At 35.1% G+C, this 22,180-nt stretch overlaps 1 protein-coding gene across 1 annotated transcript in view; it reads left to right on the forward strand.

Annotated features, from left to right (window-relative positions):
- The first annotated feature begins 2,977 nt into the window (after positions 1–2,977).
- Positions 2,978–22,180, forward strand: part of LOC133659239 (fibroblast growth factor 14-like) — a 62,787-nt gene continuing 43,584 nt past the window's right edge. The window contains exons 1-2 of the mRNA XM_062061972.1: positions 2,978–3,170; positions 15,321–15,431. Of these exons, the coding sequence (XP_061917956.1) occupies positions 2,978–3,170; positions 15,321–15,431 (304 nt within the window). The remainder of the gene's footprint in view (positions 3,171–15,320; positions 15,432–22,180) is intronic.

Below are 22,180 nucleotides of genomic sequence, written 5' to 3' on the forward strand. Positions count from 1 at the left end.
TTACAGCCACAAACAGCAGATGGCCCTCTTGAGTTTTAATTTGGCTGCCTGGGATTTGGAGCAGGCAGGTTGTTCTTTCACCTTGCCTCCGGAAACGTATAAATATAAGTAGATTTAGAATGTTTTGTTTCTAATAAACACAGTCTGGTGCCGTAAACATGTTGGTCTGGGTTGGCCCTAAGTGTAAATATGTGAGAAAGGAGGATTATTTATTGCACTTTTGCTGTGGGGTTTCTGCTGAGAGTGTGTCGCTGTCCATGGTGCTGAACACAATGGATGGATGGATGGATGCAGGAAGTGACTGGTGATACTGGATGAACAACAATACAGTATGCATCATTCAAATTAAAATATTGAAATATGCACTAAGTATAATATAATGTCTAATTCAACTGAAACTGGCTCAACAACAACTAATAACATGGACAATAAATGCATGCAGTTGTAGGAAAGTCAGTATTTATTTGATTGTATAGCATTTTTTAAAAAAATTCTGCTGATTATAGAACGGTTTCTTCCCACTCCTTTTGGACGGTCTAATAGTAAATAATCATAATGTATATATATATATTATATATATATATATATATATATATATATATATATATATATATATATATATATATATATATATATATATATATATATATATATATATATATATATATAATAATAACTGGGATTTATATAGCGCTTTTCTAAGTACCCAAAGTCGCTTTACATGTTAAAATATATATATGTATATATGTATTTGTATACATATAAATACGTATATATGTATATATATAAATAGTATTTATATATATATATATACATATAAATATATACGTATTTATTAAATACGTATATATTTATATACCTGTATATATATAGGTATATATGTATATGTATATATATATAAATATGTATATATGTATATATATAAATACATATATATGTATATGTGTATATATATAAATATGTATATATGTATATATATAAATACATATATATGTATATGTGTATATATATAAATACGTATATATGCAAATGTATATATACATATATATAGATATGTGTATATATATACATGCACGTATATATATATATATATATATATATATATATATATATATATATATATATATATATATATACATACACATGTATATGTATGTATATAAATACGTATATATGCAAATGTATATATATATATATATATATATATATATATATATATATATATATATATATATATATATATATATATATATGCATGTATATGTATATATATAAATACGTATATATGCAAATGTATATATATATATAGATATGTGTATATATACATGCATGTATGTATATATTAATATATATATATATGTGTATATGTATACGTATATATGTATATATATAAATACGTATATATGTGAATGTATATACATATATATACAGATATATGTACATATATACATGTATGTATGTGTATATATATATATATATGTATATGTATATATGTGTGTATATATATACACACACATGTGTATATATATATATATATATACACACGTATATCCATATATACATGTATATATGTACATATATCTATACATATATGTATGTATATATTTACATAAATACATATTTATATATATACATATATATGTGTTATATGTATACAGTATATGAATGTACTGTATGTATATATTTGTATATGTGTATATGTATATGTGTGCATATAGGTGTATGTGTATATACACATATATGTATGTATGTACGTATGTACGTATATATATATATATATATATATATATATATATATATATATATATATATATATATATATATACACACACACATACGTTAAGATATGTTTTAAATGTGTAATCATTGTTGTTATATAAATATTACACACACGTCATGCATGTTTGCTTTAAATATTAATTGAAAATATATGACACAAGTACCATGTGTTAGTAACACAAGTATAATGTAAGGTATTTGTACTCACATACTTATATGACGTAGCTGAGATGGCCGACGTGATAAACGAACCTGCGTCATGTAGCGGGGCTTGGTGCATGTCACAGGTGTACAAATATGATCACTTTTACACTTATTGTCATGTTGGGATATTCTAAATGATCATACATCATTCATACACTAATTATATGCTTATTTAAAACCAATACAACATCAAATGTTTCGATATGTTGTTTTAAAAAATAACTTCATATGTGTTATTAATCTTAGTGTTGATGTCACCCTGTTTGCATGAATTTGCATTGCTAATTAGATGACGTCAAATGATGGGGGGGGGGTATGACTTGTTGATTGCACAGGGGGGAGGGGGGGGGGGTATTAATGTACATATATTTACACAAGAGTCGTTTGAGTCGTTACGTAATCACTCAAACTTCGGTCCTCGTTCGATGCGCACATGCACGCGCATCACTCCCCCCCATCCCTCCGCTCCTCCTCCCGCGAACGCGCCTGGGCTGACAGGAGGAGGGCGCAAGAGGAGGAGGAGGAGAAGAAGAAGAAGCCCCTCTGGTGAAAAGGAGGGAAAAAAGAGTGCATTTGCCTTCCAGCACGCTGCAAGCTGCCACCTTCTTTCTTTTCTTTTTTTTTCTCCCCCTCCTGGTATTGTTACTAGTTTTTTTGGGGGGTGGGGGGGAAGGAGGTATTGAAGCGCGTCAGTCTGGAGAGGAATTAGCCTCCGCTTCTTGCGTGCATGCGGAATTACGCACAAGGTTTCCCCGGATGATGTGGACCATGTAGTGGACTCCAGCCTCACCATCGGGGTATAGGAAACCCGACCAAAGACACATTCGGGACACTTTCTAGCGGACTGGACCGGTCAAGCCGCCGCCATGCGGGGACCGTGACCCGGTGGCCGTTCCGAGCGCACACCCTCCAAGAGAACGGGGGGGTAGTGGTAGAGGTGGTGGTGGTGGAGGTGGGGGGGGCTTGGGGGTGGCGGTGATTTTCGGCGGGAGTCATGGCCGCTGCCATCGCGAGCGGGCTGATCCGGCAGAAGAGGCAGGCGCGGGAGCAGCACCTGGACCGGCCCTCGACCAACCGGCGCCGGAAGAGCCCCAACAAGAACAAGGGGCTGTGCAACACCAACCTGGTGGACATCTTCTCCAAAGTGCGCATCTTTGGGCTCAGGAAGCGCAGGCTACGGAGACAAGGTGCAGGACAAGTTGCTCCTTCTTTTGTGCACTGATTGATAAAAATCCCCAGTCGTCCAAATTCCTCCTTTTTTTTTAAACATCACACTGAGTGCATTTTACGCGCGCGTAAAAAGGCTGATTTCCACCACTTGCGATGATCAGTCGCGTCCTGCATGAGGTGGTAACGAGCTAGTGAACATTATGGAGCATATATGCAACAAAACAAAAAAAAATACAAATTTGCCTTATATAGCGCCTTTTTTGGGGGTGATGCGTTCAAGGGCAGCGTGTAAAAAAAAGGATCAATAAGTGTTGTGTTGTGGTGATCATCAGGTATCTTCTGAGGGAACCTGTTGCACCAGACATGCTTGGCAGCTGCTCGATCAAGCCTGCTTGTCACGCTACAATGTACGCTAATGTGGATTAAAATGGCTTTTCTATATGTGTGTGTGTGTGTGTGTGAGAGAGAGAGTGTGTGTGTGTGTGTGTGTGTGTGTGTGTGTGTGTGTGTGTGTGTGTGTGTGTGTGTGTGTGTGTGTGTGTGTGTGTGTGTGTGTGTGTGTGTGTGTGTGTGGTAGATTGGAGGACACATCTGGCTATGGGGTCAGGGTGCTTCAAAATGGCAGATGAATACTAGTGTTGTCCTCTTTCACCTCCAGTGTAAAGCCTCTATAGATGTGTGTGTGTGTGTGTGTGTGTGTGTGTGTGTGTGTGTGTGTGTGTGTGTGTGTGTGTGTGTGTGTGTGTGTGTGTGTGTGTGTGTGTGTGTGTGTGTGCACTTGTCTCACCATCCTTGTGTGAATATACACTTGATAAACCACCCTTTCTGTGAGGATCTTTTGACTTGTGAGGACATTTGCCTGGTCCTCACAACTACAAAAGTAAAAAAATGTTTTTACTTTGTGTGTTTTGCATTCTGAAGTGAGGTTGCAACTAGGGATGTCCGATAAATGCTTTAAAATGTAATATCGGAAATTATCGGTATCGTTTTTTAAATTATCGGTATCGTTTTTTGTTGTTGTTGTTTTTTTTTGGTTTGTTTTTATTAAATCCACATAAAAAACACAAGATACACTTACAATTAGTGCACCAACCCAAAAAAACTCCCTCCCCCATTTACACTCATTCACACAAAAGGGTTGTTTCTTTCTGTTATTAATATTGTGCTTCCTACATTATATATCAATATATATCAATACAGTCTGCAAGGGATACAGTCCGTAAGCACACATGATTGTGCGTGCTGCTGCTCCACTAATAGTACTAACCTTTAACACTTAATTTTACTCATTTTCATTCATTACTAGTTTCTATGTAACTGTTTTTATATTGTTTTACTTTATTTTTTATTCAAGAAAATGTTTTTAATTTATTTCTTATTTTATTAATTTTTTAAAAAGTACCTTTTCTTCACCATACCTGGTTGTCCAAATTAGGCATAATAATGTGTTAATTCCACAACTGCATATATCGGTTGATATCGGTATCGGTTGATATCGGTATCGGTAATTAAAGAGTTGGACAATATCGGAATATTGGATATCGGCAAAAAGCCATTATCTGACATCCCTAGTTGCAACTCTCTATTCCCATCTAGGGCTAGATGTATATTTTTTCATCATTCTAGCTATAGTGGAAAGGGGGGCCCTCACAACCCACTAACCAAACGTGGGTCCACACAAAGTAGGCAAGACATGTATGTGTGTGTGTGTGTGTGTGTGTGTGTGTGTGTGTGTGTGTGTGTGTGTGTGTGTGTGTGTGTGTGTGTGTGTGTGTGTGTTACAAAGTTAAAGTACCCATGATTGTCACACACACGCTAGGTGTGGCGAAATTATTCTCTGCATTTGACCCACCACCCTTGATCACCCCCTGGGAGGTGAGGGGAGCCGTGAGCAGCAGCGGTGGCCGCGCCCGGGAAATAATTTTCTGTGATTTCACCCCCAATTCCAACCCTTGATGCTGAGTGCCAAGCAGGGAGGTAACGGCTCCCATTTTTATAGTCTTTGGTATGACTCGGCCGGGGTTTGAACTCACAATGTGTGTGTGTGTGTGTGTGTGTGTGTGTGTGTGTGTGTGTGTGTGTGTGTGTGTGTGTGTGTGTGTGTGTGTGTGTGTGTAAGGGCTGCAACAACTAATCGATTAAAATCGATTATAAAAATAGTTGGCGATTAATTTAGTCATCGATTCGTTGGATCTATGCTAGGCGCATGCGCAGAGGCAATTTTTAATTATTTTTTTAAATTATTATTTTATTTTTTTTAATAAACCTTTATTTATAAACTGCAACATGTACAAACAGCTGAGAAACAATAATCACATTTTTTTTAAAAATTATTATTATTATTATTATTATTTTTTAATAAACCTTTATTTATAAACTGTAACATGTACAAACAGCTGAGAAACAATAATCAATTTTTTTTTTTTTAATTATTATTATTATTATTATTTTTAATAAACCTTTATTTATAAACTGCAACATGTACAAACAGCTGAGAAACAATAATCAAAATAAGTATGGTGCCAGTATGCTGTTTTTTCCCCCAATACAATACCGGAAAGGATAGAAATGTAGTTTTGTCTCTTTTATCCGATTAGTAATCGATTAATCGAAGCAATAATCGACAGATTAATCGATTATCAAATTAATCGTTAATTGCAGCCCTAGTGTTCTTGTATTTCTACCCGATTCTTGAGACATCAAGGAAAAGTGCCTTCCATATGAGGACCCCGGTGAACAAGTTAGGACCGAAATCGTGGTCCCAATACGGAAAAACCATCCATCCATCCATTTTTCTACCGCTTGTCCCTTTCGGGGTGGTGGGGGGAAATTATTGCATCTAATAGAGAATGTCTCATTTTGCACCCCTGGTGGTGAAATCTATTAAAATTAGGCTGGTTCCAAATAAGTTGACGGTGTGTGGGTTTTAAAAGTGATCCCCCTCTGATCAACATATGAAATGACAAGTTTATGTAAAAAATTTAACCATCCATACATCCATCTATCCATTTTTCTACCGCTTGTCCCTTTCGGGGTGGGGGGGGGGGGGGGGGGGGAAATTATTGCATCTAATAGAGAATGTCTCATTTTGCACCCCTGGTGGGGTAATCTATCAAAATGAGGGTGGTCCCAAAAAGTTGACTGTGTGTCTGTTTTAAAAGTGCTCCCCCTCTGGTCAACATATGAAATAACAAGTGTGTGTAAAAAATGGAAATGCGCCCCGTTTTGCCAAATTTATTAAAATATATATATATATATATATATATATATATATATATATATATATATATATATATATATATATATATATATATATATATATATATATATATGTGTGTGTGTGTATAGAGAGACATACTGTAATAAGTTGAAGTAAATAATGAAGATTAAAAAACAATTACAAAAAAAATTAAATATTAATTGAAACCTTTTTTATACGTGCATAGTATGTATATATTATTAATGTTGTAAATACAAATCTTTATATATCTAGAAAGGGTGGTCCTAAAGAGGTAGGCAAGAAGGTCTCAAGAAGGTGATAAATACAAGAATGTGTGTGGGTGTGTGTTTGTGTGTTCTTGTATTTCTACCCTTCTTGAGACATCAACATGGAAAAGTACCTTCCATATGAGGAGGTGTGAACAAGTGATGACATAAATCATGGTCCCAATACGGAAAACCATTGCATCTAATAGAGAATGTCTCATTTGCACCCCTGGTGGTGAAATCTATCAAAATTAGGGTGGTCCCAAAAAGTTGACTGTGTGTCGGTTTTAAAAGTGCTCCCCCTCTGGTCAACAAATGAACTACCAAGTGTGTGTAAAAAATTGAAATGCGCCCCGTTTTGCCTAAATTAATAATAATAATAATAATAATAAAAACTAACAAAAAAAACAAACAAACAAAAAAAAAAAGAATATATATATATATATATATATATATATATATATATATATATATATATATATATATATATATATATATATATATATATATATATATATATATATATATATATATATATAATGTGTATGTGTTTGTAGAGACATACTGTAATAACTTGAAGTAAATAATGAAGATTAAAAAACATTTACAAAAAAAATGATTAATTAAAAGCTTACCTTTTTAATATTTGCATAGTATGTATATATTATTAATGTTGTAAATACAAATATTTATATATCTAGAAAGGGTGGTCCTAAAGAGGTAGGCAAGAAGGTCTCAAGAATGTCATAAATACAAGAACGTGTGTGTGTGTGTGTTCTTGTATTTCCACCTTTCTTGAGACACCTACAAGGAAAATTGTTGCAAATTAAGGTTTGAGACCAGCCAAAATCTATCGAATATGTTCCGATTTTGCTTGTTTCTTAAACAAATGTTTCCATATAGAAAATAATGAATTCAGTTCCAGTGTCAAACTGTCAACCTTTGTAAGATCTGTCACCAAAAAAAGAAAATAAATGACCTATCAAACAAGCTCTCCCTACTAATGTTCAATGTCTGTAATTTACATGAACTACTATAATTCAGAATAATCTGATCAAAGCACATTCAAGTGTTTTCTTTCTGTAATATATACAAAAATCGAATTATTATACTTACATTAATAATCATTTTCACAAACTATATTGTTGTAAATCACGTTGATCCTTCATTTGAGAAAAATAATATGCTTTTTTCCCCCCTAAATGACTCTTTAACATAACTCCCTATCATATATGTAGCAGTGGTCATTTCTTGAAAAAGTGTAAAAAAATAAATTAAAAAAAGCTCATCCTTTCTGCGTATATTATTTTCCCGTATTCTTCTTAACACGCCTTCTTATGAAGTTTTCTGCGACTTTCAAAAGCATATTTTTCTAGCGACTTTGGACTGTACTCGCAGTGCGATGTCGCAGAATTTTTTTTTTTGGAACCGAACACTGCTACAGAATTTCTAGTGGCTGAAAGGAGTGAAATCTCGTGCCGATACACATTTGGATTGACTATGACAAACACAAATGCCTTTTTTATACTTAAAAACCTATAATTTTTATACTTATAAACTTATATTTTTCATACCTAAAAACCTATATTTTTTATACTTAAAATCTTTTATTTTTTATACTTTAAAACCTATATTTTCATACTTAAAAACCCATATTTTTTATACTTAAAAACCTATATTTTTTATACCTAAAAACCTATATTTTTTTATACTTAAAAACCTTTTTTTTTTTTTTTTACCTAAAAACCTTTATATCTTTTATACTTAAAAACTTATATTTTTTATACTTAAAAAAACCTATATTTTTTATACTTAAAAACCTATATTTTCATACTTAAAAACCTTTATTTTTTATACCTAAAAACCTATATTTTTTATACTTAAAAACGTATATATTTTTTATACCTAAAACCCTATATTTTTTATACTTAAAAACCTATATTTTTTTATACTTAAAAACCTATATTTTTTATACTTAAAAACCTATATTTTCATACTTAAAAACCGATATTTTTTATACCTAAAAACCTATATTTTTTAAATATTAAAAACCTATATTTTTTATACTTAAAAACCTATATTTTTTATACCTAAAAACCTATATTTTTTATCCGTAAAAACCTTTATTTTTTATACTTAAAAACCTATATTTTCATACTTAAAAACCCATATTTTTTATACTTAAAAACCTATATTTTTAAAACCTAAAAACCTATATTTTTTAGGTTTAGATAGAGTGTTGAATATGTTAACATGTGTTTTGTTTTGTGGCAATTCCAACTTTGACCAAAGTGTCAGTTGTTATGTAGAGTGGAGCTTTCCATCATTTTCAGCAGACTACATTGCAAAATGATTAACACCCTCCCCCCCCCTCTTCCTCTCATGCGAGATCCACCCAGGAATCCCTTCCCTGTGGTACTTTCTGGGGTTAATGTTGCAGTAAAATGTGTCCCCTCATGATGCATTGACTTTATCACTGACTGTATAACGACTTTCCGGTAAATTCTGTGCTTAAGGAGCATGTGCGGTCAAAAAAAACATGCAAATAATCTACATGTACTTATGGTTAATGTTTAAAACATTTTTGTGATAAATCACATGCGCTAACATGCTACCTCTCACTGCCCTCATTATCAAATATTGCACCACTGATCTTCCTCAGATTTAACATAAACGTATAAAATGTGGATGCTTTAATCCGATAGCTTAGCATAACTACATTTTATTGGTTATAGTATTTTCAATGTACAAAATGTACCAAAGTAGCTCTTATCTGATTATTGATTATGTTCAAATTGCATTTGATTAGCACCACTCGGCATGTGTGCGCGTTTAGTCCAATTCCGCTAAAAAGTGACTCATCTCTTGCCCACGAGTCCTTGTCTCGCCTCTTTTCACTTGAAGGATGACGCCGGAAGATATTTTTATTTCATCTTTAATTGAAATTAATCTGGGTGTTTTGATAGCGCGCGATCACGCTGATTTTTTAAAATGTTTTAATTTTTTTGGCATTGGTGGAGGATTAGTTTTAAATCCGATTTCGTCTGTAAATGACGGGATGAATGGACGGGCTATATCTGTAAATCTCAATTAGGGCCATAGATTACGTACCAGTTCTTCCTCCAAAGGAATCTAAGTCAATTCCAAGTTCTTTCGATGACATATATGCTGAGTAAGAAGGACCATCAAGACAGAATTGGAATATTTTCAAGTTTTACTAAAGCTTTAGGAGTTCAACTTAACCAATACATTCAAGTTGATCTGGCATTCTAGGGGAAAAACCAACTTCTTTTCACACAAAGAAAACCCCCATCTCCCCCTCGCACCACTGATAAGAAACCAGTGGGGGAGGTCTTCACATTCCAAAGGTGAAGACACTAACCAGGCATCTGAAATGTCTGAAGAAACTGGTAGAAGGAACTAAGGAAAAGTACTAGCTACTCTAAACATGGCTATGTAAAAAGAAAGAACTCTTAAACATATACAGTATGCATCCTTCCACAATTACTAGATTATCGATGATCTTTTATGTGTTATGGGTTTGTACAAATGAAGAAGACGGCAGGGACGTCGTTTAACTCTATATTTATTTATATATATATACACAATATATACAGTATATATAAATAAATGAAGTGTGTAAATAACCCAAAAATGTGTATGGTGTGCGACTATGTGTCAGGATTAAATGTCCAGTGTTACCGGTAGTGTTGAGCGAGAGGCGGAAGTCCAAAGAGGGGCAAGGCTGGCTCGGGGTCCGTGAGCAGGAAGGAAGTCGGGGGGAAATAGAGAGGCGTCAAAGTCCGTGTCGAGGCGGGGCGTCGAGATCCAAACGGTGCAGCCAGAGAACCAGAGGGGGAACACAGGGAGACGAGACACACAGCTTGTAACGCGGCACCGGCGGTAGACTGTTGGAAGACGACAAGGGGGACACGAGGGGGTGGAACACAGAGAGAGAGAGTATGCATATAGCTAGTAAAATATCGGCTTAGTGTGCAGGAACAGGTAGCTACGTTCTGGCCCGGGAAAGCAGGTTGCTCTGGCTTGAGAAGGCAGGTCCTCTCATCAGCGACAGGTGCGTTGATTGCTGATGATTGAATGCAGCTGCTTGCCGCAGCCGGAGTGTTGCGCCCAGCGCAGCGCACTGAAGTGCACTAAATAACCACTGGTTCTCACAAGTCCCTCCTATAGGGTACAGGCTTTTTCTCAGTAGTACCTGATATTTACATATTTATGAATAAAGACCCTACTACCAAAAGTCCCCCTGTTTTAGACCATGTCTCTACAATCCCAGATATTTCTTATACAATAGGTAAGGTTGTATTTTTGCCTCATTCTTGTGACTGAAGCATTGGTAAGCGGCGGTTGTTTAATTTATCCAGAATTAGCTGCAGTGTGATCAAACATCCACCAGGTAGCATCTGTGAGCAGATACTAATGTTTCATCTTTGTCTTTTCTGGAACTATCGGGTCGGTGGTGCGTTCTTCACTCACTCTTGGAAGCTAAACTATTTGTTTACTGCTTTTATTAGAGATATATGCGTTAAAATGTACTATCGGAAATTATCGGTATCGTTTTTTTTATTATCGGTATCAGTTTTTTTTAAAAAAAAATTTAAATTTTTTTTATTAAATCAACATAGAAAACACAAGATACACTTACAATTAGTGCATCCAACCCAAAAAACCTCCCTCCCCCATTTACACTCATTCACACAAAAGGGTTGTTTCTTTCTGTTATTAATATTCTGCTTCCTACATTATATATCAATATATATCAATACAGTCTGCAAGGGATACAGTCCGTAAGCACGCATGATTGTGTGTGCTGCTGGTCCACTAATAGTACTAACCTTTAACAGTTAATTTGACTCATTTTCATTAATAACTAGTTTCTATGTAACTGTTTTTATATTGTTGTACTTTCTTTTTTATTCAAGAAAATGTTTTTAATTTATTCATCTTATTTTATTTGATTAATTTTTTTAAAAAGTACCTTATCTTCACCATACCTGGTTGTCCAAATTAGGCATAATAATGTGTTAATTCCACGACTGTATATATCGGTTGATATCGGTATCGGTTGATATCGGTATCAGTAATTAAAGAGTTGGACAATATCGGCATATCGGATATCGGCAAAAAGCCATTATCGGACATCCCTAATTTTGGCCCACTCTGTATTTGAGTTTGACACCCCTGTGTTAGATTGTCAGTATGGACATAGACTTTTATATAACAAGCTATATATTTCATGAAATATAATTACTGTAATTTTACATGAATTTGAAAGTAATTTAAGAAAACAGAAAATGCTATGTATAATTAATTTGGTATTTTTCTGTAAAAAAAAATAGAAATATACATAGTTTGTCATTACTGGCATATTTTGATGGCCATAGTTACAGATAATTACTGTAATTTTACATGAATTTGAAAGTTATTTAAGAAAACAGAAAATGCTATGTATAATTAATTTGGTATTTTTCTGTAAAAAAAATAGAAATATACATAGTTTGTCATTACTGGCATATTACTTAAAATAACAGGTGGATTGTTTATTTACAGATAATGTCTTCAATTCTACAGTTTTATAAATTATTTTAAAAAAAATAGAAAAATTACAGTAGAAATTTAAAGTATATTAACCATAAAAATAGGATTTTTTTTTACAGTGTATATATCTCGATATTTTTTCCGTAAAGTAAAAAACAATACACAAAACAGTCCTAGTTACCTGAGATACTAAGTATGTCATTATTATGACTTAGTAAGTCAATATTTTGACTTAGTAATTTAATAAGTAAAAAATATGACAAAATAATGACTTACTAAGTCAAAATAATGACACACTGTAAGTAAGCGTTTGCAATAAAGAGTTAAAAGCGGGGCCACATGCTGACATATGTTCAACTCATCATGCTTAATTTATTACAGCATTTGGGAAGCCTGTAGTTCAGGGGTGTCCAAAGTGCGGCCCGGGGGCCATTTGCGGCCCGCAGCTAATTGTTTACCGGCCCGCCACACATTCTGGAAATGCTATAGCAAAAAATAAATTAAAAAAGTGGAATGAGGTGAAATCTAACGAGAAAAAGTTGCAATGTTGACACAACACTGCCATGCAGGCTGTTGTTTTGTTTCTTTTGTCTTTCTTTATTTTTTATTTTTTTGCCATTGCTCAAAAAAAAAAAAAAAAGACAAACAATCCATGTTATAATGAATTATTTTCAGGGCTCCAATTACTTCAAATATTTCACTTTAAAAATGTGGTAAATATTGCATATATTGTGTAGTTGCCATATAAAAACATCAAAGTTTTCTTTGATAAAAGAGCAAAACAAACAAAATAATAGTTCAAACGTAAAATCGACTGATATATCTGAACCTAATAAAAATGTATCACTTTATGAGTGGGGCACCTTTTGGATCCCAAATATATATAGTGGTATTTTAATTATCTTTTCACTGTGATGACTCAAAAATATTAAATAATTAAAATCAATGATGTCCTGCATTATTGATATTTTAGGGCTCTAATTACTAAATACTGCATATTTAAATTTTACTATAAAAAACAAAGTTGTTTTTGACAGAAAAGCCATAAAACCTTGTTTTTTTTAAGTTGATATAGAGATTTACTGTAAGCGTTAAATTTAAAAAAAAATAGTACAAATTAGACTTATTTTTAACATTTTAATAACTGAGACCCTTTATGGTCCCCGGGACCCCTAAAGGTAATATTAAAAAAAAAATCCAAATATTTTGTTATGGTTTGAAAATGAAAAATATCAAAATGGCCCCCACATGCTTTCATTTTTCCGTGTGCGGCCCTCAGTGGAAAAAGTTTGGACACCCCTGCTATAGTTGATTTTTAATTAGTGATGTCGCAAGCTGGGACAACCCCATTCCTTCATTCCGGATCTGGGGCGGGACTTATCTCGCAAAGACCCGCTCACCTTAGCTCCTCTCAGAGAAAGGTCTCAGATTGTCCCGCTGTCGTCACCCCACGCTTGGGCGCAAAGTGCCGGAGGGAGTACAAAGACAAGGGGAGAAAAGCCTTTTCTATGCCCTCTGTGGCCATGTTCCCTACATTTTACTCTTACACGCACACGCAGAGTTCAAGTGATTGTATTCTTCTCCCTGGGGCTTTCGAGGAAGTCGTTGTAATGTCGACGCTTTGTGCTCATGGAGAAACCATACAAGTGCAGCTCCAACAATATAGATCAGGGGTCACCAACCTTTTTGAAACCAAGAGCTACTTCTTGGGTACTGATTAATGCGAAGGGCTACCAGTTTGATACACACTTAAATAAATTGCCAGAAATAGCCAATTTGCTCAATTTACCTTTAACTCTATGTTATTATTAATAATTAATGATATGTACACTTAATTGAACGGTTTAAAAGAGGAGAAAACCTGAAAAAAATGACAATTAAATTTTGAAACATAGTTTATCTTCAATTTCGACTCTTTAAAATTCAAAATTCAACCGAAAAAAAGAAGAGAAAAACTAGCTAATGTGAATCTTTTTGAAAAAATTTAAAAAATAATTTATGGAACATCATTAAAAGAGGAGAAAAACATTTAAAAAAATGACAATTAAATTTTGAAACATAGTTTATCTTCAATTTCGACTCTTTAAAATTCAAAATTCAACCGAAAAAAAGAAGACAAAAACTAGCTAATTTGAATCTTTTTGAAAAAAAATTAAAAATAATTTATGGAACATCATTAGTAATTTTTCCTGATTAAGATTAATTTTAGAATTTTGATGACATGTTTTAAATAGGTTAAAATACAATCTACACTTTGTTAGAATATATAACAAATTGGACCAAGCTATATTTCTAACAAAGACAAATCATTATTTCTTCTAGATTTTCCAGAACAAATTTTTTAAAAGAAATTCAAAAGACTTTGAAATAAGATTTAAATTTGATTCTACAGATTTTCTAGATTTGCCAGAATTTTTTTTTGAATTTTAATCATAATAAGTTTGAAGAAATATTTCACAAATATTCTTCGTCGAAAAAACAGAAGCTAAAATGAAGAATTAAATTAAAATTGATTTATTATTCTTTTACAATAATAAAAAAAAAATGTACTTGAACATCGATTTAAATTGTCAGGAAAGAAGAGGAAGGAATTTAAAAGGTAAAAAGGTATATGTGTTTAAAAATCCTAAAATCATTTTTAAGGTTGTATTTTTTCTCTAAAATTGTCTTTCTGAAAGTTATAAGAAGCAAAGTAAAAAAAATGTATGAATTTATTTAAACAAGTGAAGACCAAGTCTTTAAAATATTTTCTTGGATTTTCAAATTCTATTTGAGTTTTGTCTCTCTTAGATTTAAAAATGTCAGGCAAAGCGAGACCAGCTTGCTAGTAAATAAATACAATTTAAAAAATAGAGGCAGCTCACTGGTAAGTGCTGCTATTTGAGCTATTTTTAGAACAGGCCAGCGGGCTACTCATCTGGTCCTTACGGGCGACCTGGTGCCTGCGGGCACCACGTTGGTGACCCCTGATATAGATCATGGTCATTCCCCTTTGAAGCCACCAGAGAGGTCGCTGTTGAGCTCAGTATGTCCACAGATCTTCACAGCCTGAAATTGGCCTTCCTGTATGGAAACTCTTTTTTCATTCTAATCTTTTACTCTTTTTTTTTCTTCCCCCCTTGCAGATCCCCAGCTCAAGGGTATAGTGACCAGGTTATATTGCAGACAGGGATACTACTTGCAAATGAATCCCGATGGCTCTCTTGACGGCACCAAGGATGACAGCAGTAATTCCTGTAAGTCTTCTCCTATTTTGTTATAAAACTTCATCAACCGCGACAATTTGTTGCTAGGCAGATTTTCCCAGGGCACGGCCGTCGGTGCCCCATAAACCAATGACATATGCCAGACACACAAATTGAGGTATTTAAATGGCAGTATTTACATATTTTGTTCTGCCACTTGTTGCTAGGCAGAATTCACAAAGGGCAACATATTTTGTACCCCATTGGCCAGGGGGTTTTAGCCCTTTAGACCTCCAAGCCCAACTTTTCCACTACAGACGGGCCCCGGGGCCAACTCAAATATTACCATTGACCTAGTAAATATTACTCTTGATATTAATCGTATTTAACAATTACATCTAACCTACTTACAGTTTACAATAGGGATGTCCGATAATATCGGCCTGCCGATAATATCGGCCTGCCGATATTATCGGCCGATAAATGCGTTAAAATGTAATATCGGAAATTATCGGTATCGGTTTTTTTATTATCTGTATGGGTTTTTAAAAAAAAAATTTTTTTTTTTTTTTTTTTAATTAAATCAGCATAAAAAACACAAGATACACTTAAAATTAGTGCACCAACCCAAAAAACCTCCCTCCCCCCATTTCTTTCTGTTATCAATATTCTGGTTCCTACATTATATATCAATATATATCAATACAGTCTGCAAGGGATACAGTCCGTAAGCACACATGATTGTGCGTGCTGCTGCTCCACTAATAGTACTAACCTTTAACAGTTAATTTTACTCATTTTCATTCATTACTAGTTTCTATGTAACTGTTTTTATATTGTTTTACTTTCTTTTTATTCAAGAAAATGTTTTTAATTTAGTTATCTTATTTTATTATTTTAAAAAAAAAGTACCTTATCTTCACCATACATGGTTGTCCAAATTAGGCATAATAATGTGTTAATTCCACGACTGCATATATCGGTTGATATCGGTATCGGTTGATATCGGTATCGGTAATTAAAGAGTTGGACAATATCGGAATATCGGATACCGGCAAAAAGCCATTATCGGACATCCCTAGTTTACAACCTTCTCAAATGTTACGAAAGTGTGTGTTAATCACAAAGATTAATATCAAGTCAGGCTGATGAATTAAATCAGTGTTTTTCAACCACTGTGCCGCGGCACAGTCGGGTGTGCCGTGGGAGATTATCTAATTTCACCTATTTGGGTTAAAAATATTTTTTGCAAACCATTAATTATAGTCTGCAAATGATGTGTCGGTGCAGTCTAGAGCTCGGCAGAGTAACCGTGTAATACTCTTCCGTATCAGTAGGTGGCAGCCGGTAGCTAATTGCTTTGTAGATGTCGGAAACAGCGGGAGGCAGAGTGAAGGTAAAAAGGTATCTAATGCTTAAACCAAAAATAAACAAAAGGTGAGTGCCCCTAAGAAAAGGCACTGAAGCTTAGCGAAGGCTATGCAGAACGAAACTAAAACTGAACTGGCTACAAAGTAAACAAAAACAGAATGCTGGACGACAGCAAAGACTTACTGTGGAGCAAAAACGGCATCCACAAAGTACATCCGAACATGACATGACAGTCAACAATGTCCCCACAAAGAAGGATAAAAACAACAGAAATATTCTTGAATGCTAAAACATAGTAGATGCGGGGAAATATCGCTCAAAGGAAGACATGAAACTGCTACAGGAAAACACCAAAAAAAAAGAAAAAGCCACCAAAATAGGAGCGCAAGACAAGAACCAAAACACTACACACAGGAAAACTGCAAAAAATGCCGTGATGTGACAGGTGGTGACAGTACAACTACTTTGAGACAAGAGCTATATTGATACATACTTGGTTATGCTTTAAAGTCACATCCAACAATTGCGACAACGACTTTTTACTGTCAACTGAGTTTTGTTTTTTTAACGATTTCTGCTGGTGGTGTGCCTCCGGATATTTTCACCGCAAAAAATGTGACTTGGCTCAAAAAAGGTGGGAAAAACACAGAATTAAATAGTGCAAAAGACGGGACTCATAAAAACTGATGAACAATAGAACTACTGCATACAATTAGGCATTGCTAACATAAATGCATTCTAATTAAATCAACAGTAAACAATAATAATATATATGTTTCTTTAATGAAATTAAAATGCAAATGAAAATACAGTTTCACTACTTTAGTCATAATTTTTGCACTTAAAGACACTTCTCTAAGTCTTTCGCTCCAGACTTCCTCTGTTTGTTTCATATTGACATTTTTGCCACAAGTGGTGGGAAAGTGTATTAAACCACTGAGAAGCACATGTTTTTTGCCGGCTCTCTAGAGGGCGCTCGTCGCCCAACAGTGGGTCCCGCCCCTATGGCTAAGAAACACTGCCATAGGCCAAAAAACACTTTGATGCCCGTCATGCCCACTAGGATGTTGAGCTGACAATGCGGGAAAGAGCACATGTTTGTTGTGTGGTCACTTGTTGCTAGGCAGGATTCAGGAAGGGCAAAATCATTTGTGCTCCATTCGCCAATGAAAAACTGTTCTATGCCGTCCACGCCCACTAGACTGTTTTTTTTATACAACGTTTACTTTATTGTGAGGCAGCTTTTGTGCAGAAGAAAAAAAAAATATTACAGTTTGGCCACTTGTTGCTAGGCAGAATTCATGAAGGGCAAAATCATTTGTGCCCCGTCTCTAAATGAAGAAAATGTTCTATGCCCTTTATGTCCATTAGGAGTAATACAGACCCGACAGCTCATGAATAGGACCGGTGTACAATTAGGCCACTTGTTGCTAGGCAGAATTCATGAAGGGCAAAATCATTTGTGCCCCATCTCTAAATGAAAAAACATGTTCAGTGCGCTTTATGTCCATTAGGAGTAATACAGAGCTGACAACTCATAGACAGGACCTGTTTACAGTTTGGCCACTTGTTGCTAGGCATAATTCATGAAGGGCAAAATCATTTGTGCCCCGTCTCTAAATGCAAAAACATGTTCAATGCCCTCTATGTCCATTAGGAGTAATACAGACCCGACAGCTCATGAACAGGACCTGTTTACAATTTGGCCACTTGTTGCGAGGCAGAATTCATGAAGGGCAAAATCATTTGTGCCCCATCTCTAAATGAAAAAACATGTTCAATGCACTTTATGTCCATTAGGAGTAATACAGAGCTGACAACTCATAGACAGGACCTGTTTACAGTTTGGCCACTTGTTGCTAGGCAGAATTCATGAAGGGCAAAATCATTTGTGCCCCGTCTCTAATGAAAAAAAAAATTCAAAGCCCTCTATGTCAATTAGGAGTAATACAGACCCGACAGCTCATGAACAGGACCTGTTTACAATTAGGCCACTTGATGCGAGGCAGAATTCATGAAGGGCAAAATCATTTGTGCCCCATCTCTAAATGAAAAAACATGTTCAATGCGCTTTATGTCCATTAGGAGTCTTACAGAGCTGACAACTCATAGACAGGACCTGTTTACAGTTTGGCCACTTGTTGCTAGCAGAATTCATGAAGGGCAAAATCATTTGTGCCCCGTCACTAAATGAAAAAATAAATGCCCTCTATGTCAATTAGGAGTAATACAAACCGACAGCTCATAAATAGGACCTGTTTACAATTTGGCCACTTGTTGCTAGGCAGAATTCATGAAGGGCAAAATCATTTGTGCCCCGTCTCTAAATGAAAAAAAAAAATTCAATGCCCTCTATGTCAATTAGGAGTAATACAGACCCGACAGCTCATGAACAGGGCCTGTTTACAATTTGGCCACTTGTTGCTAGGCAGAATTCATGAAGGGCAAAATAATTTGTGCCCCGTCTCTAAATGAAAAAAAATATTCGATGCCCTCTATGTCAATTAGGAGTAATGCAGATCCGACAGCTCATGAACAGGACCGGTGTACAATTAGGCGACTTGTTACTAGGCAGAATTCACGAAGGGCAAAATCATTTGTGCCCCGTCTCTAAATGCAAAAACATGTTCAATGCGCTTTATGTCCATTAGGAGTAATACAGAGCTGACAACTCATAGACAGGACCTGTTTACAGTTTGGCCACTTGTTGCTAGGCAGAATTCATGAAGGGCAAAATCATTTGTGCCCCGTCTCTAAATGAAAAAATAAATTCCCTCTATGTCAATTAGGAGTAATACAGACCCGACAGCTCATGAATAGGACCTGTTTACAATTTGGCCACTTGTTGCTAGGCAGAATTCATGAAGGGCAAAATCATTTGTGCCCCATCTCTAAATGAAAAAACATGTTCAATGCGCTTTATGTCCATTAGGAGTAATACAGAGCTGACAACTCATAGACAGGACCTGTTTACAGTTTGGCCACTTGTTGCTAGGCAGAATTCATGAAGGTCAAAATAATTTGTGCCCCGTCTCTAAATGAAACATTTTTTCAATGCCCTCTATGTCAATTAGGAGTAATACAGACCCGACAGCTCATGAATAGGACCTGTTTACAATTTGGCCACTTGTTGCTAGGCAGAATTCATGAAGGGCAAAATCATTTGTGCCCCATCTCTAAATGAAAAACATGTTCAGTGCGCTTTATGTCCATTAGGAGTAATACAGAGCTGACAACTCATAGACAGGACCTGTTTACAGTTTGGCCACTTGTTGCTAGGCAGAATTCATGAAGGGCAAAAATCATTTGTGCCCCATAGACCAATAAAAAAAACAGTTTAATTCCCGTCATGCCCACACATTATTGCGGGGTAACTTGTTGCCGGGCAGATTTGGTGTACCACAACCAATAACACAGAATTAAATTGGAAGTTTTTGCTCTGTCCGAAAATATGAGCATAATATCTTGCAGTTGGGAATGTCAAACAGCAGGGCGCTAATGACGGTAAGACATTTTAAATAATTAACTTCCTGTGGAAGTTAATTCATTATCAGCTATTATTCATAGACCGCATAAAAAAAAAGTCTTTTTTTTTTTCCATTTTTTCTTTCTTTCTCAAAGTAAAGGTGAATCACCATAGACGCACACGCTTTGAATTTAAATCCAGTGTGATTTATTTACCCTCATTAGCATTAATAACGATCCCTTTCAGCTGCAAATTAGCTAAACTTTTGCGCAGCCTTGATTTATGCTAACAAGTGGTGAAACTTCCAAACCGCACAGTCATCCAGGAAGCGGGAGTAGGTGGAGGAAGAGGGGTGTGGCGTGGGTATTAATAACCTGGATGTAACACAGCTTTGGGCCGTTGCGACACTTCACATTAGCATGATTAGCCTGACAGCTTGAGGAGATGTGACACATGTCACTTCACATACACTAGGTTCAACAACACCCGGTGGACCATACTAAAAGAGTTATTGCCATTTCTATGTTGGAGTTTTCAAGTGTTTTTCACTTTGTATCGTTTTTAATCATATTTATTTTTTATATTGTCTCTGTATTGGTTTTCTATTCATTTATTCTTTGTTTTTATTCAGTCATTGGTGTAGCATAATATTGTTTATAATATTATTTTTAATATTGTTTTTAATATTGTTTTTAATATTGTTTTTAATATTGTTTTTAACATGGCTGTGCAGCACTTTGGAAACATTCTTGTTGTGTAAATGTGCTATATAAATAAAGTGGATTGGATTGGATTGGATTGTAAATAAATAAAATAAAGAAGATATAGAATTAATTATATTTTGAAATTATAAAAAAAAATTGTATCCACATATGTTCATTTCATTAAAATGTCCAAAAAGACATTGGAAATGAAATGTTGTGCAAATAATTAGAATTTTGTATAATTATTATTGTTCTTGTATTGCATTTTTATTTTATTTTATTTTATTATTATTATTATTTTTTAAATTAATCAATCCAACAAAATAATACACAATAATAATACAATTCTAGGGATGTCCGATATTATCAGACTGACGGCCGATAAATGCGTTAAAATGTAATATCAGAAATTATCGGTATCGGTTTCAAAATTATCGGTATCGGTTTCACAAAGTCAAATGTATGACTTTTTAAAAGGCCGCTGTGTACACGGCCGTAGGGAGAAGTACAGAGCGCCAATAAACCTTAAAGGCACTACCTTTGCGTGCCGGCCCAGTGATATAATATCTACGGCTTTTCACACACACAAGTGAATGCAAGGCATACTTGGTCAACAGCCATACAGGTCACACTGAGGGTGGCCGTATAAACAACTTTAACACTGTTACAAATATGCGCCACACTGTGAACCCACACCTAACAAGAATGGCAAACACATTTCGGGAGAACATCCGCACCGTAACACAACAGAACAAATACCCAGAACCCCTTGCAGCACTAACTCTTCCGTGACGCTACAATATACACCCCCCGCTACCTCCAACTCGTTTGCGTGAAATATTTTGAACCCAAATAGGTGAAATGACATAATCTCCCACGGCACACCTGTGTGCCGCGGCGCAGTGGTTGAAAAACACTGCTTTAGAAGACACTGGCCTGAAGACCGGAGGCTGCGCCCTGAAGAGTAGGGGCATAGCAAGTCAGTGATGTACTGAGGGGCCCCACCATGCAATGCACGGAAAGTCAGGACTACAATTTTAACTCAATGCGGAATTTAATTTAAAAAAAAAATCCAATAAAAAATAAAGGGAATGACCTGTTCCAGTGATAAAATGTGGTCATCATGAGTCTTTTCGTTTCCATATGAGTTGGGAAATGGTGTTAGATGTAAATATAAACGGAATACAATAATTTGCAAATCCTTTTCAAGCCATATTCAGTTGAATGCACTACAAAGACAACATATTTGATGTTCAAAC

The sequence above is a fragment of the Entelurus aequoreus genome, linkage group LG10 (genome assembly GCF_033978785.1).
Source record: "Entelurus aequoreus isolate RoL-2023_Sb linkage group LG10, RoL_Eaeq_v1.1, whole genome shotgun sequence".
Taxonomy (NCBI): domain Eukaryota; kingdom Metazoa; phylum Chordata; class Actinopteri; order Syngnathiformes; family Syngnathidae; genus Entelurus; species Entelurus aequoreus.